Source organism: Gossypium arboreum, chromosome 6 (genome assembly GCF_025698485.1).
Source record: "Gossypium arboreum isolate Shixiya-1 chromosome 6, ASM2569848v2, whole genome shotgun sequence".
Taxonomy (NCBI): Eukaryota; Viridiplantae; Streptophyta; class Magnoliopsida; order Malvales; family Malvaceae; genus Gossypium; species Gossypium arboreum.
In genome coordinates this window covers 104,573,324-104,589,385 of record NC_069075.1, presented here as the reverse complement: position 1 = coordinate 104,589,385, position 16,062 = coordinate 104,573,324, and the positions used below count along the sequence as shown (strand labels likewise).

At 35.3% G+C, this 16,062-nt stretch overlaps 1 protein-coding gene across 1 annotated transcript; it reads right to left on the bottom strand.

Moving 5' to 3' along the window:
• Window positions 1-14,331: 14,331 nt before the first annotated feature.
• LOC108485484 (uncharacterized) lies at window positions 14,332-15,508 on the bottom strand. The gene has a single exon (XM_053029225.1). The coding sequence runs from the start codon at window positions 15,422-15,424 to the stop codon at window positions 14,528-14,530; it is 897 nt and encodes a 298-aa protein (XP_052885185.1). The 5' UTR covers window positions 15,425-15,508; the 3' UTR covers window positions 14,332-14,527.
• Between the last annotated feature and the right edge of the window lie 554 nt (window positions 15,509-16,062).

Genomic DNA, 16,062 nt, shown 5'->3' with positions numbered 1-16,062 from the left:
GACATAGATCTTGGGAAAAGGTTATGGATTGATTAAATGAAGGATTTTAATTAAGATTAGATACTAATTTTCCAGTATTTAAATCTGTAATGTCCTAAACCAAATGCTCCAAATCATTAGTAAAGCCGAAAGACTTTCGCACGTATGATTCGCCTCAAATCAGTGTAATAAATCTAACTAGTTTGGATTCAAAAAATAATGGTAATTGTGGCGATTAGATTGAAGCCATAAGTGAGTGTTTAAGGGCTGTATAAGAGGTGTAATTTTTTATTTACATACTAATTTATTTTAATTTAATTAATTTAGGTCCATTTTAGAGTTTATTAAAGAAACCACAAGATTTGCTAGTGTGCTGCACAAGAGCGTGAATAAAGTATGGGACTAAAACTCAATAACTTGTTTGATAATAATAAATATTATGATTAAATTGATTATTTAGCTTGCTGATTGAGTTTGGCTTAGTAACTAAGAAATTAAATTTGTAAGTGGCTGAATCAGGTATGTTTCGAGCCCTAACTATTTGGAATGGTAGCATTGTTACTAGTTTGATTGAATGATTGACATTTTCATGAATGTTTGGTTAATTTAATGTATGATTGGTTGTATGTATGGCATGTTTATGAATGAAAACAAGGCTTATGCATGATGTATTCGTACAAGTAAATTGCTATGATATGTTTGAAAAACTACTGTACGTTTACACAAAAAAAATAAAAGTATAAGAAATTGTGTTTTAGGAATAATACCATCTTTATGGTGGTTTGAAAGTTGGATTATTTATTCCATCTTTTGAAAGTATGTGATAATGGAGGGCATGTATTGAAAATGCCGCCTAAGTGTGAAAAATATTGATTTATGGCTATGTATGAGATAGTATGACATATTGCATGTCTATGGGGTAGGATTATATGGAAAATGAGGAGTTCCGTAAAGTTATTGTGGCATATTATGTCTGTATTTATACGTAGTCAGTGCACTGTATCTGGATTATCAAGAGGATTGACGATTTTTTCACATTATATGGTATTGGCGCTTTTATCGCATTTTATGTTATATGATAGATTTTCTGCATTTATGATATATGGTGGTTTCAACCACATCGAGCTTTGTTCGCATACATTGGAGTTTGACAGATGGGTTCTAGGGAACTCGTGGTGTATAGCATATGGTATGGGTAGGACTCTCATGTACATTATGCCATGATCATGTCACATAAGAATGTTACGTTTGATGTTGATTGTGTTATTTGGTTCTATGAGAAAATGCTTGAATGTATGTAATAAGCTTGATTGTTTAGACTCGCACTGAGCTTATTAAGCCCACCCCCTTACTTGAACTTCTCAGGTAACGAACGAACTTTAGATTGAAATTGGCATGTGGACGTATGACGGGCTTCAGACTCAAAACACCATTATGATTTTATTTATTTAGTTTTCTTTTCTATTATTATTCAGTTTTTGGACTTTAAAATTATTTAAAATTGTGGTTTGGGATTGTTTTCATTTTGGGGATTTTCATACATGAATGGTTTTCATATTTAGGATGGATATATTGTGATATATTGAAATTGGAGTGAGCATGATTTTTGGTTAAGTTTATAATTGGGTTATTAAATGTTTTTTTACTGCAAACAAATTAAGTAAAATTTTTTTCTTAACAATGACATGCAAAGAGGTTTTTTCTAAAACTTCACCTGTTCAACCAATTTGACTTAGAAAAGGTCGGTTTAAATTAAATAAATATTTTCCCAAAATTAACAAAGGCAACTACAATTTTATAAAAAGAGAGTTTTTTGAGGTTTCAACTACCGGTAGAGTTGGTTTATCGCTTAGGTGACCAATGTGACTTTCACGATTCGGCCATAACGTTTAGCCAGGGTTTGAGAGCTTATATAGGGCATATGAGTGAGAATGGCATGGTAGAATTGAGCAAAATAGGACTTCTTAATAGACAAGACATTAGCAAACTAAAGTTCTGTGAGCACTGCATTTTTGGGAAGCAAAAGAGAGTTCAATTCACCAGAAGAATCCATAACACAAAGGGAACACTGGATAATATTCATTTTGATCTTTGGGTACCATCTAGAGTGCCTCGAGAGGTGACGCTAATGCTGACGATCATTGATGATTTTTCCAGAAAAGTTTCTTATTAAAGCAGAAAAGTGATGTGTTGTCCACTAGTAAAAATTGGAAGATTATGATCGAGAAGTAGACAGGAAAACAAATAAAACACCTTGATACAAATAATGGCGTAGAATTCTATTCTGATGAGTTTAATGGATTGTGCAAATAAAAAAGGATCGTGAAACACTTAACAATTCGCCATACTCTACAGAAAAATGGCATTGCAGAACGAATGAATAAAAAAATAATGGAAAAAGTTTGATGCATGTTGCCGAATGCTCATTTACCGAAGTCGTTCTAGGTTGAAGCAACCTCTACAATATTTTTTATTAACCGGTCTCCATCCATTGCCATTGGGAAAAGGACTCCACAAGAGGTATGGTCTGGTAATCCTACTAACTACTCTGATTTGAAGATTCTTAGGTGTCTTGCGTATGCTCATGTTGATAATGGGAAATTGGAACCTTGATCCATTAAATGTGTTTTTCTTGGTTATAAGGTTGGTGTTAAAGGGAATAAATTATGGTGTCCTGAAAATAGAAAAGTTGTGATTAGCAGAGACGTTATTTTTTATGAAACTGCTATGTTGCCTAACTTATCTCTTAAAGACTCTTCCAATAAAGACCAACAAAAACAGGTGGAGCTTCGAATTGATCCAAGATCTAAAACATAGTCTGCTCCTCAAGTTAGTGCAGAAACTCAGAGTAGAGTTGCTTCTTTACCACAAAATCCTTTTGCCAAGAACAGACCCATATGTAACACCCCTTACTTGTATTCAATGCCGGAACAAGATACGAGGCATTACCAGACTTACATCACAAGCAAACAAACAATTCTGAGTCATAAATTTTTCACCAAATTAAAACCATTTGCATTCAATCATGATGTTCCTACTACGAGCCTACGAGGCCCAAAATGTAATGCCCCAAATTTTATAAATATGTTTCCGTAATTAATTGTCATAAATTTGTACATGTTTCAGTGGTTAAGTGTTCTGGGTGTGTGCGAGAGGTCCCAAGTTCAAACCTTAGCTTGGGAAAAATTTTGGTTTTTATTTGAATAAAGCCCTGTCTTTGGTTATTAGGCTTATATATGTTTATTTGTAAAAGCTTATAAGAATGGGCCTATTGGTCTGGTGGTTAAGTGGGGTGTGAAGTCGCTAGAGTTTTGGAGTTTGAATCCCTATGCGAATGAGGGATTTATTTTGTTTGTAACGCCCCGTACCCGAGACCATTGCCGGAGTCGAACACGAGGTGTTAATAGACTTAATTCATTACTTAAACAGCTCATACAATTCATTTTAAAATTTCCAGACAAGCTGGCTAACTGCATCACAGTCGCTTTAAAAATCATATCTCGAGTTCCGAAACTCGAAATCCAATTCCGTAAATTTTTCCTAAAACTAGACTCATATATCTATCTACTAATTTTTTTCTAGAATTTTTGGTCAGGCCAATTAGTACAGTTCATTAGTTAAATTCTCCCCTGTTTCAGGGTTCGACTACTCTGACCTCTGTGTATTACGAATCAGATATCTCCCTCTACAGAGCTTCAATTACTATGCCGTTTGTATCTAATAAAACTAGACTCAATAAGGAATCTGTAAATATAAAGCATGACTTCTAATTATCTTTGTAAAATTTATGGTGAATTTACAAAGTCAAAACAGGGGATCCAAAAATCGCTCTGGCCCTGTTTCACAAAAATTTAAACATCTCATAAAATATAACTCATATACCTGTTTTGTTCCATCCATATGAAAATAGACTCATAATTATTCAATTCCATATATTATTAATCATCTAATTGTATCTCTACTATTTTTAGTGATTTTTCAAACTCACGTCACTGCTGCTGTCTGAATCTATTTTATGGTAAATTTTACCTATTTCATGGTTTCCATGGATTAGCTAGCAATTTAGCATACATAACACCAAATATGATCATGATTAGCCATTCCAATGGCTAATCATTACCAAGCATTTCCATACCACTCAATAACCATATCATAAGACCATATATACAAAATGATTATAATGCTATACATGCCATACTCAAAATATACAAGCGATTATGCCAAGATGGTATACTGGATAGTGTGAGCGAGCCTCCGACCGTTTCCGATTTCCGAGCTGGCTTGTCAAAACTACAAGGAATGAAAAGGAGGGAGTAAGCATAAATGCTTAATAAGTTCACATGCAAATAGCAAGTAACATAACCATATAAGCAAACATAAAACATCATTTGCATAATCATCACCAAGACATTCATATCACATTTTCATTTATCATCTTACCATATTGTTGTTATATCGATTTTTCAACCCGAGGGTTAAGTACATACCTGTTCAAAGTATCCATTTCACAACACTTACCAATACGTCCCTTTCATCTTGAGTATTCCTCCATTTCAGTAGAACTTTACCCGTTGAACACATCGGAATATAATTTGGATACATGGAAAGTTTGCACATAAGTGCCACATATGTAGCCAAGCTACCATGTAACCCGCCCATAAGTGAACTCGGACTCAACTCAATGAGCTCGGGCATTCGTATCCATAAGTGAACTCGGACTCAACTCAACGAGCTCGGATGCCTAGTTACATCTCTCGAACTCGGACTCAACTCAACGAGTTTGGACATTCGCATCCATAAGTGAACTCGGACTCAACTCAACGAGTTTGGATGCTCAACCATCCTAGTGACATGTCACTTGTATCGTAATCTATTCCTAAGGTTCAAACGGGCTTTTTTCATCGATCTCACATCTTTGCCGTCTTCCACGGAATATCGGAACCGATACTCGGTGATAGTTCATACTCATCAAGTAATTCACATAATTACATATTATTCAACAATAACCACAACACATAACGTTTCATGATAATAATAAGCATCATATTATATAAACAACATTAAATTCCTTAAAACAACAATTATGTTACTACATTTACACATGAACTTACCTCGTATGCGAAAATGGCTACTTTTACCATTTCGTCCACAACTTGGTATTTTCCCCATTTTAGCCCGAATTTCAGTTTTCCTTGCTCTATCATTTAAAATATAGTCTAATTAGGACTCACATTATTCAAATTGACTCAAAATCATATTTTGGAAAAATTATAATTTTGCCCCTAAACTTTTGCATATTTACACTTTTGTCCCTAGGCTCGGGAATTAAACTTTATTCCTTATTCTTATGTTTTATAACATGCTGATCATTTTTTCCTTCTATGGCAACATCAAATTCTCACTCTAACATGTACTTATGACTATTAGGTATTTTTACCGATTAAGCCCTTTTGCTTGTTTTCACTTAAAACCGAGTAGCACAAGTTGTCTAACATAATTTAAAACCTCATATTCTATCATAAAACACGAAATACACAAATTTCACCTATGGGTATTTTTCCAAATATGAACCCTAGGTTGAATTATTGCTAGCATAAGATGGAAAAAATTGGCTTTTAATTTTGTTTTTAATTCATTTTAATTACTAAATGACCAAAATACCCTTACTACTAAACTTTCCAAAAATTCCCTCCATGTCCTAATTTTTTCCATGAACTTAAAATTGGTCAAATTGCTATTTAATACCTCCTCATTAATATTCCAAAACAATTTCATACTAAAAACTTCTAGAATGCAAGTTTTGCAACTTATTCGATTTAGTTCCTACTTTCAATTTAAGCACTTTAGGCATAGAATTTCATCACGAAATTTTCACAAAATCATGCAATCATATCATAGACCTTAAAATAATCATAAAATAATTATTTCTATCTCGAATTTTGTGGTCACGAAACCACTATTCCGACTAGGCCCAAAATCAGGATATTACATTGTTACTTGAGTCGTGTGAGATTTTGGAGTAGGATGGGATTCTGAGTGGTGGAGTTAGTGGGGAGATTGTACAGAGAGATTTGAAGATATTTTAGGGGAGCGACTATCAAGATAGTTTTTATTGTTTTCCCCCCATAATCGAAAATTTCTTTTCTTCCCAAAAATTTTAATCGTTTCCCTCCTCTTCCCCATGCCGACCTCTGTTTTGCTACAGTCACATATTTCTTTCTTTATTTGCCATTGCTCGTTAGCCTTTGTCATCTCTGCTTCCTTTTCGGCATTAGTTGGTAAGTTTCGGTTTTTGTCTATCTATGTGTTTCTGAATATATTTTCACCAAGAGGAGTTCTTTATGGTTTAGGAATTGATCTAGAGTCTACAAATCATTCCCATTGATGGGTTGAGAGTGTGAACTTCGCGTTTCAATCAAAGGTAAGGGTTTCATTGTTTGAGTGATGAGTGCTCCATTATAACTTCGTTTAAGTTTCAGATTAAGTGACGAAAATTGGGATAAAATTGTCAAATATAGGTTCTGGAGTGCTCGGAAGTGATTACGTGTCAAAATCAAACCAGGTGTGTAATCCGATTGCAAAGAAAATGATATGCGGAGAAAGCCGAAAAGCATTCTGTCGACGCCACATGGGTGTATGGTCGCCCGTGTGGTAGTACACGGGTGTGTGGTCGACGAACCAGGCTGTACGCGCGCGACACTGGCGCGATAGACACGGCCGTGTGATGGTTGGCGAGGCCGGGTGTGAGACATGGGCTCAACCAATTGGGTTGTGTGGGCCACACGGGCGTGTGGGCCCACACAAGTGAACCACTCAGGCGTGTGAAATTCTAGGCCAGGCAGTTTGATCCACACGACCAAGGCTAATTTGGGCCGTATGGGTCACATGGGCGTGTGGGCCCACATGGGTAGGCCATATAGGCATGTGAGCCCATTTTTCTGAAATGTTCTGTAAGGTTGCACGGGTTACCCAAGTCGACTGTGACCTATCGTAGGGTCGGTAAGCTTTACTTAGACCCTTGATTTTGTGATCTAATATTACGATGTATGTACTGCCATGTTACACTTAGCATGTATATCTGTCTGTTCTAAATATGAAAATATGTCTATTAATCTGCATTATAGCATGTCATTCTTGTATGATGCATTGCATTGGGGTGGGTTTGATCAAGTTGAAGGAAGTATCTGAAAGGCCTTTAAAGCATGTTATCTAGTAGCTAAGCTGCATATTTATAACATGTGCCACTTTACAGTACTTTATTGTGTGTAGGGTTGGATGGGTTGATTTTATCCCCATATTAGGTGTGCAGGGATGGGTGGGTCGATTTTATCCCCACATGGTGTGCTGGGTTGGACGGAGTTGGTGTGCAGGGTTGGTGGGCATGTTTCTGTTATTCTGATCTATTATGCATGCTATATCTGAGATGGGCTAAGGCCCTAAGTTGTATTTGATTCTGTTTCTGAGTGGGCCAAGGCCCACACCGATTCTGGAAAAGGGTTCAGGCTTAAATTATGACTGTATTCTGTTATCTGACTGTATGCATGCTGAACTGTGGGGATGTATACACTGAGTTGTGAAAACTCACCCTTTATTTGTTTTATTTGTTTAGGTAATCCCCAGCAGTAGGTGGATTGGTGCAGTGGAGGACTCGACGGTGACCACGACCACATACATTTTGTTTATGAACTTACTACTTTTGTTTTATCCATTATTTTCATTATTTTTGGGGTAATTTTGATGTAATTTTGGACTTGGACTTTTTGGCTTTAATTTAGGTTTTTGAACTGTGATTTTGAAATATAAATTGCAATGGCTAAGCGTATTTTTCTAAACTTAACTAAAGTTTTTGTAAGTAAAATGGTACCAAGAGTTGCTTGGATTTTAAAGCTTTCGCGTATTAAGAAATGTTTTCGAGCCAATTAATAAATTAATGGTTTTTCTGAACTAAGTAAAAGATAATAATTGAACGGTATTTATGTATTGAAACGGTTTTCCAAAAACACTCTCATGTGACATTGTTGGATTCGGCCGTAAAGTCTAGGCTGGGTTTGGGGTGTTACACAAAACATGCTTCGGAAGTGGTTCGGGACTAAATTGATAACTTAGGAAATCTTTTTTTACGAAACTTAGAAAAATTTTTTCTATGCATAGGGGTCACACGCCCGTGTGATTTGGGACATGCCTGTGTGGGCAGATCGTGTGGTAACACACGCCTGTGTAACTCTCTGTTTTGCAAAGCATGAACAAATTGAGGTCACACAGTCGAGTAACATGCTCGTGTGCTAGGCCATGTGGTTAATTTAATTTTCATAAAATAGGTACAGACTTTACACAATCGGGACACACGCCCATGCCTGAGGTTGTATCCCTCACAAGGCTGAGACACACGCCCGTGTCTCTGCTTGTGTGCTCAATTCTGGGAATTCTATTTCTCAAAATTAAGGTGTAGGGGACACACGGCCGAAACACATGCCCATGGGACAGACCGTGTGTCACACACGGCTTAGACACACGCCTGTGTATCTACCCATGTAGACAAAATAAAGGCTATTTACTAATGCATTTCTCACCCTCATTTACCCCTACACACACAGGTTCAATAGTATAAATCATGGTATACTTAGGCAACCAAACATCCAAAAAAGAAGGCCAAATCAGGTCATTTCATTATCCACACAAAACACATTCACAACACCATAGTTTGTCAAACCAATTCATACCAACTCACATTCTACAAGTTTCAATATGGCTACCAATAGCATGCATAATTTTACTTAGTTTTCCTAGCATACGAATGAGCCAATCTTAACCATTCAACAACCAAAACCATTAAGCTACATTCAACCATTTACCAAGCATTTATAAACCACATCACACAAGAGATGATTGCACATGCACGCATATATATATATATAAGCTTACAACCAATTCAACCAAAATAAGCCAAGTTACATGGCCAAATACCACATCAAGCCTTTGACAATTACAAGCCAATACATTTGGCCAAATCATAATGACACATATAACAAAATGACCAAGTCCCTATACATGTCATATTCTCAAAATATTTAAAATCATCGGTACCCAAAATAATCAATTTGATAGTGTGATGCGAACTCCGACGATCTCCAATCTGAGCTAGCTTGGTGACACTATAAAACATGGAAAATAAAATGGAGTAAGTTATATAGCTTAGTAAGCTCGTATGAAAGAAATAAGCTAACCTTACCATACATTAACATACAAGTAATTTAACATAAGACAAAGCAATTTACCAAAATCTCATGATCATAATTCACTTCCATCACAACTTACCTTGAAATCGTCATATCATGAATTAATAATTATAAGCTTTAAGTACATACCTGTACCATCTTGAAATAATTTCATACACATTCTCATTCTTGTTATACCCAATGAACCACTCAGAATAATAAATTCGGATACTCCGGAAACCTTGCACACAAAGTGCCACATGTGTAGCCATTGCTACTTCTATCACATATCGCATATACGCTCGCTCTCGAGCCAACAACGGGCCTGCTCACACAGGCTGTTAGTCAAGGCGTAGCTACCCAGTGCTGTTCACACAAGCTGTCAAGTAATCGCAACATATGCCGGTATACTCAGCCACCGGTAGGACGTACAGGACCAGCACCCGGATCACATAACATAAAACCCTAGTGACATGTCACTTGTATCTGAATCTATTCCTAAGGTTCGATTGGGATTTCTCGCTTGCCAATTTGTTGTCAAATACGTCCGTAAGGTTGATTACACAATTCATGCATAAATTAAAGCATTTAAACACTTTTGAAGTAAAGCTTATTTAATATATAAACTTACCTCGGTTACAAAAACGACCAAAGAGATCTATTCGTCAATTACTTTGGTTTTCCTCCGATCTAGACCCGAACTTCGTTTTCTTGATTTATAATACAAAATTTAACTTATTTAATCATCACATTATTCAATTCATCCCAAAAACATATTATGGTAAAATTTACATTTTTACCCCTAACTTTTTAACATTTTACAATTTAGTCCCTAGGCTCGTAAAATGAATTTCATTCAATTTCATCACAACCCAAGCCTAGTTGATTGTTATTTGTACTCATAACAGCCCACATTTTTCATTTATTTAAAATTTTCTACACATTTTATAGACTTTTACAAATAAGTCCCTATTTGTCGTTTTTACCGAAAATCACTTTACAAAAGTCGTTTAACAAACAATGAACATGCATTTTCTACCATCAAACATCAAATACATGCATATCCAACATGGGTAAAATTTTAGACTTTAACTTTCTTTCAAATTAGTCCTTGAAATAGTTAAATCAAGTTACAACGATCTAAAAAAATATAAAAATCGTTAAAAACGGGACAAGAATGGATTTAAAATCGAGCTTGAAAGCTTGGCCAAACCCTAGCTATGTCTCCTCTTTTAATTTTCGGCTATGAGGATGAAATTGAAGAAGATGACATCTTTTATTTAGTTATTTTGGCTTTATTTACCAAACTACCTATTTACCTCTCACTTAAACTTTGAAATTTTTACCTACTCCATGTCCATTTTTGTCCATCTTAAATTATAATGGTCTAATTACCATTTAAGGACCTCTAATTTAGAATTTCATAACAATCTACTACCTTTAGCCTATAGAACTCAAATTTTGCACCTATTGTAATTTAGTCCTTCTAGTCAAATTGAGCACTCAAACAATAAAATTTCTTAACTAAATTTTCACAAAATTATTCTATCTTGTTGTAGACCTTTAAGAAATAATAAAATAAATATTTCTGCTTCAAATTTGTGGTCTCGAAATCGCTATTCTGATTTGGCCCTAAAACGGGCTGTTACATTAGAAGAGAAATTAAACATCCAAAGAGGTACGTCGAGGTTGATCTACTTGCATATGCTTTAAATATGACTGAATATATAGATACAAATAAAGATCCATCTACTTATTCTGAGGCAGTTAGCTGTGAAGATTCAGAAAAGTGGATGATTGCCATGCAAGAAGAGATGAAATCATTCCATAAGAATAGAACATGGGATCTAATGAAGCTTCCTAAAGGTAAAAAGGTTGTTCATTGTAAATGGGTGTTTAAGAAGAAAGACGGGACTCCAAGAGTTGAAGAACCCATATATAAATCAAGGTTGGTTGCAAAAGGTGATAGTTAAATTCCAAGTGTAGCCTTCACAGATTTGTTTTCTCCAATTGTGAAGCATAGTTCGATTCGAGCCTTGGTTGGTACTATGGCCATGCATGATTTAAAGCTTGAGCAGTTAGATGTAAAAACAATGTTCTTGCATGGAGAACTTGAGGAAAATATTTACTTGCAACAACCAGAGGGTTTTACAGTATCATAAAAGGAGGACTATGTTTGCTTGTAGAAAAAGTCTCTTTATAGCTTGAAACAGTCACCAAGGTAGTGATACAAGAGGTTTGATTCTATTATGACTACTCATGATTTCAAAAGAAGTAGCTTTAACAGTTGTGTTTATTTTAAGAAAAACAATGATGGTTCTTTTGTGTATCTATTCTTCTATGTTGATGTCATGTTGATAACAACCAAAGATAAATGAGATATAAGAAAGGTCAAAGCCCAACTTAGTAAAGAATTTGAGATGAAGGATTTGGGAGCAGCCAAAAAGATAATTGGGATGAAGATTATCAGAGATAGAAAAACATGTAAATTCTACCTAAGTCAAAAATGGTACTTTGGGAAAGTTCTTTGCATGTTCAATATGCAGAATGCCAAGCCTGTTAGTAATCCATTAGCAGCCCAATTCAAACTTTCATAGGCTTTGCCTCCGCAATCGAATAGTGAGATTGACTACATGTCACATGTTTCATATCTAGTGCAGTGGGATCTCTTATGCTCACGCCCAGATTTATCATATGCAGTTAGTGCAATTAGTAGATACATGGAAAATCTCGATAAAGAACATTGAAAAATAGTTCAATGGATTTTTAGATACTTACAAGGTACTACTGATGTTTGCTTATAGTTTCAAAGAACTAGAGATAGAGTCATTAGGTATGTTGATTCTAATTTTGCTGGAGAGCTTGATAAAAGAAGATCTCTCACAGGGTAGGTCTTTACAATTAGGGGTTGCACAATAAGTTGGAAAGTCGCTTTGCAAACTACAGCAGGTTTGTCTACTAGTGAAGTTGAGTACATGGCAATTACTGAGGCTTATAACGAAAATATTTGGTTAAAGGAAATTTTTGGTGAACTCAGAAAAGACCTTTAGATCTATACAATGTTTTGTGACAGTCAGAGTGTCATCTTCCTTACAAATGATCAAATGTTTCATGAGAAAACAAAGCATATTGATGTTCAGTACCATTTTGTGCGTGATATTATTACTCATATTGATATTGTTGTGAGCAAAGTTAGTACTCATAATAATCCTGCTGATATGATGACTAAGGCACTTCCTATAACCAAGTTTGAGCATTACTTGGACTTGGTTGGTGTTCATTGTTAAAGAATGCTTTTTAAGGGGTTTTGTGAAAGAGGTGCAGAATTTGTTCGTTGGGAATTCGTGCTGACGAACTTGTTCGTTGAAAGTTCGTGTCAAGGTGGAGATTGTTAGCGTTGTGTGACGCAAATTCTTGTTAAAGAAATAAAATACTGCGGCAAAATAAGAGGATCTGTAGGGGCGAAGGCTGAAGGCCGAAGTACATTTCGTCTATTTGATATTGATTAGAATAAAGTGTTTCAACCTTACTACACTACTTCTATTTGACATTGATTAGAATAAGGTTTTTCAACCTATAAATAGATGTAGTCTAAAATCCTCTTGTATAATTCGAATTCGACATTAGTGAATTTTCTTTTCCTCTACCCGTAGTTTTTTCCCGAAAGGGTTTCCACGTAAAATCTGTGTTTTCTTATTTTTCCTTTCTTATTGTTTTGCGATCGTTCTATATAGCCATTTTCGACGCTAAGTTTTTACACAATTTAATGAGATGCTTCCACTCTATGAAGCACACAACTCTCGATGGAGTTGAAAGAGAAAACCTTGATTAAGGACTCTACTGAATGTGTTAAAGGATTTGTCAGCTCCGAGCATATATAATTCAAATATTTCTTTCATATGAGTAAAAAATCCGTCAACATTAGATCAAGTAGTAGCATAAATTCCCAACAGTGCCAAATAAGCATGTGTTCAAACCCTACTGAGTGTAAATGCTCACATTTCTTTAGTAGGTGATTGTGCGTCAGGCACTTTTTGTCTCAACAAGGCACTTTTGCTCTGTTGAATCTATTACATCTTCATATTTTAGGCACTCGAGCTCTCTACAAAGTCGAAAGATAAAAACTCAATTGAAGATAATTTTGACTCGTTGATAGGTTCGTGTCTTCTATTGAACAACATTTTAAAGAATACTTAAGAAGAAGTTGATCATCCTTCAACAAAAAATAATAACCAACGTCTGCTGAATCAAGTGATAAGGAACGCAATGCCTTAGAAAATTTCAAATTTGAGTACTATGGATGTAGAAACAATGTTGAGAGAGTTTTACTTCTTTCAAAGGTCCAGCCTAATTCAACTATATATTTAATTGAAATCTTATAATGGTATAGACAAAATATAATAAGAATAAAACATTTAATCTTCCTTTAGGGCATATTAGAAAAGTCACTTAAAAATTAAATTACACATTTGTGGCATGTTTGGGTAACTATTGTAATTAATAGATCTTATGGAATTGAGTGTAGTTGAAGTAATTACATGAGTAATTACAAACAATTATGCTTAAATCTATTTACCCTATGATTTTTCAAACATGCTCGTACATGATTTAAATTTTAAAAGTTATTCTTATACAATAATAATATCTTAATTATTGAATATATATTTTATTTTTAAAATATAATTATATATTATTTTACTGATCTCGTTTAAATAATTTCAAAATTTTATTGATGAGAGATATTTTCTTATACATTTTGACCTATTAAATAATTAGATAAATTGCATAGCATATATTATAAATGATTTATACTAAATTTAACTAAATTCATAATATTTATTATTAATTATTTATAATTGGTTGATAACCAATCAATGAGAAGAAAGAGTATATATTAAACATTGGGGAGAGAATAACCCAATAAATATAAAATGCTAGAGTAATTAAATAAAATTACATAGGATGTTTAATTTTCTTGTTAATTTTATTAATAATCGTATTATTAAATATTTTCTTGAACTAAGGTATTATATAAAATAATTTGATTTTAAATCTTATTACTTGTTTAGAATTCATTTCTCAAGTATCATTAATAAATTTTATAATAATTAATATTTTTAAATATAAAACTATATAATTTTGTAATTATAATTTATTTAATTAAACAGTTATACAAAACTACGTTATAATTACATTGTATCAATGTATAAAGGTATTAGCATTTCTTGTAACTGAGAATTAAAATTACTTATGATTACAAAATTACCCATCCACTGAATTACTTTATACTTTCCCAACCCAACTTGGTAATTAAAAACAAATGACATGCGATCTTATTCATGTCCCAAAGCCCTCAAACGCACATCAAGCGCGTCAACTACACCTTGAAAGCTACCAAAATCCGAACTCACAATGTCAACATCCACACCCAACCTCTCCGCCCCCGCCGCCGTGACCGGCCCATGAGCCGCCACCACTAAACCCGGCCACCTCCTTCTGACCGTCCCCCAATCCCACCCAAACTCCTTCAAGCTCTTCAAAAACCCTTCCACTTCCCCACTACTCGTAAAAACAATGGCGGCGTACACTTCACCTCCTTTCTCCTCCCCTTTCTTCACCACCGCCATTGCACAATCGGGTCCTAACCATCTCGTCTCATACGCGTCGATCCGAACCGGAAACCACCCACCGCTCTTCAAATCGTCGAGGAAATTCGGAACGACCGGCGGTTCGTTTAGGCCCACGACTTCCGGAACCGGACACAGCACTTTTCGACCGTATCCTTCTCCGAGCGACAAGGCTAAGCTGTTGGGGGTGGCGGTGGGAGGGACCAAAAGTTTAACCCGTTGTGAATTGGAACAGATTTGGGAGATAAAAGGGGTGTCGATTAGCTCTGAGTCTTTGCCTAAGGCGGCGAGGGTGAATGTGGGGCCGTGAGAGGGGAGGAGGGGTTTAGGGAGAGAGGCGGCAGCTAGGGTGAAGGAAGCGATGGAGGCGCGTGAAGGGAAGGCGACGGCGGAGAAATGAGAGAGGGAGGGTGAGGAAAGGTGGGGAATGAGAGATTGGGGAGTTGGGGAAGTGGTGATGGTGGGGCACCAGAGAGGGTTGTGGCCTTTGAGAGCGAGGAGATCGGAGAGCCTGGCGGCATAGTTAGGTGGGGTGGTGAAGATGACAGCGGGTTTCACGGTGTTGCTGGGGAGAGCGGTGAGATTGGGGATTGGCACTGCCATTGAAAAGGTCTCTGCCCTTTTCTCTGCTACTTCCTTGCCAAATAAGCTGTAGTATTTCCCCGGGCATTTTAATTAGATTTTAATTGTGATTTTTGAGAAAGTGATTATTAGGTCGTTGTAGTATGGCGGTGGGTATTCTTTCCAGTTACGCGGGTGTCCTGGGTTCAATCCCCGGCAACAGCAATTTGTTATTTTTATTTTATTCTTTTCTCACAGTTAAACACATTTTATATTTTGTAAAATTCTATATAAACTCCTTCCAGGTTATTAGAGATTAGATGAGTCAGCAAAGTAACTCTTCGGTTAAAATTATATTATTAAATATATATTTTAGTATTTATATATAAAGTAAAATAATAAATTTAACCTCGATCGTTACACATTTATTTAAATTAATCACTATTCTTCTATTTGAAGTAAATTAAAAAATTAAACTAATAAGAGTAAAGGATCAAAAAGACTTTAGTAACAAATTAAAAAAAATATTAAACACTTTAAAATTCAAAATTATTAAAGAATTATAAACAATATTTATAAAAAATGTTATATATATTGAAATAAAATTCTACTGATGTATTAAAAAAGAAGATTAAAGGATAGGATACAACCCTAAACCCTACAACGTTTCAGCTTACCAA

What these genes read in the sequence shown, in the direction of transcription:
- LOC108485484 (XM_053029225.1), bottom strand. Translation starts at nt 15,424, where the DNA reads ATGGCAGTGCCAATCCCCAATCTCACCGCTCTCCCCAGCAACACCGTG.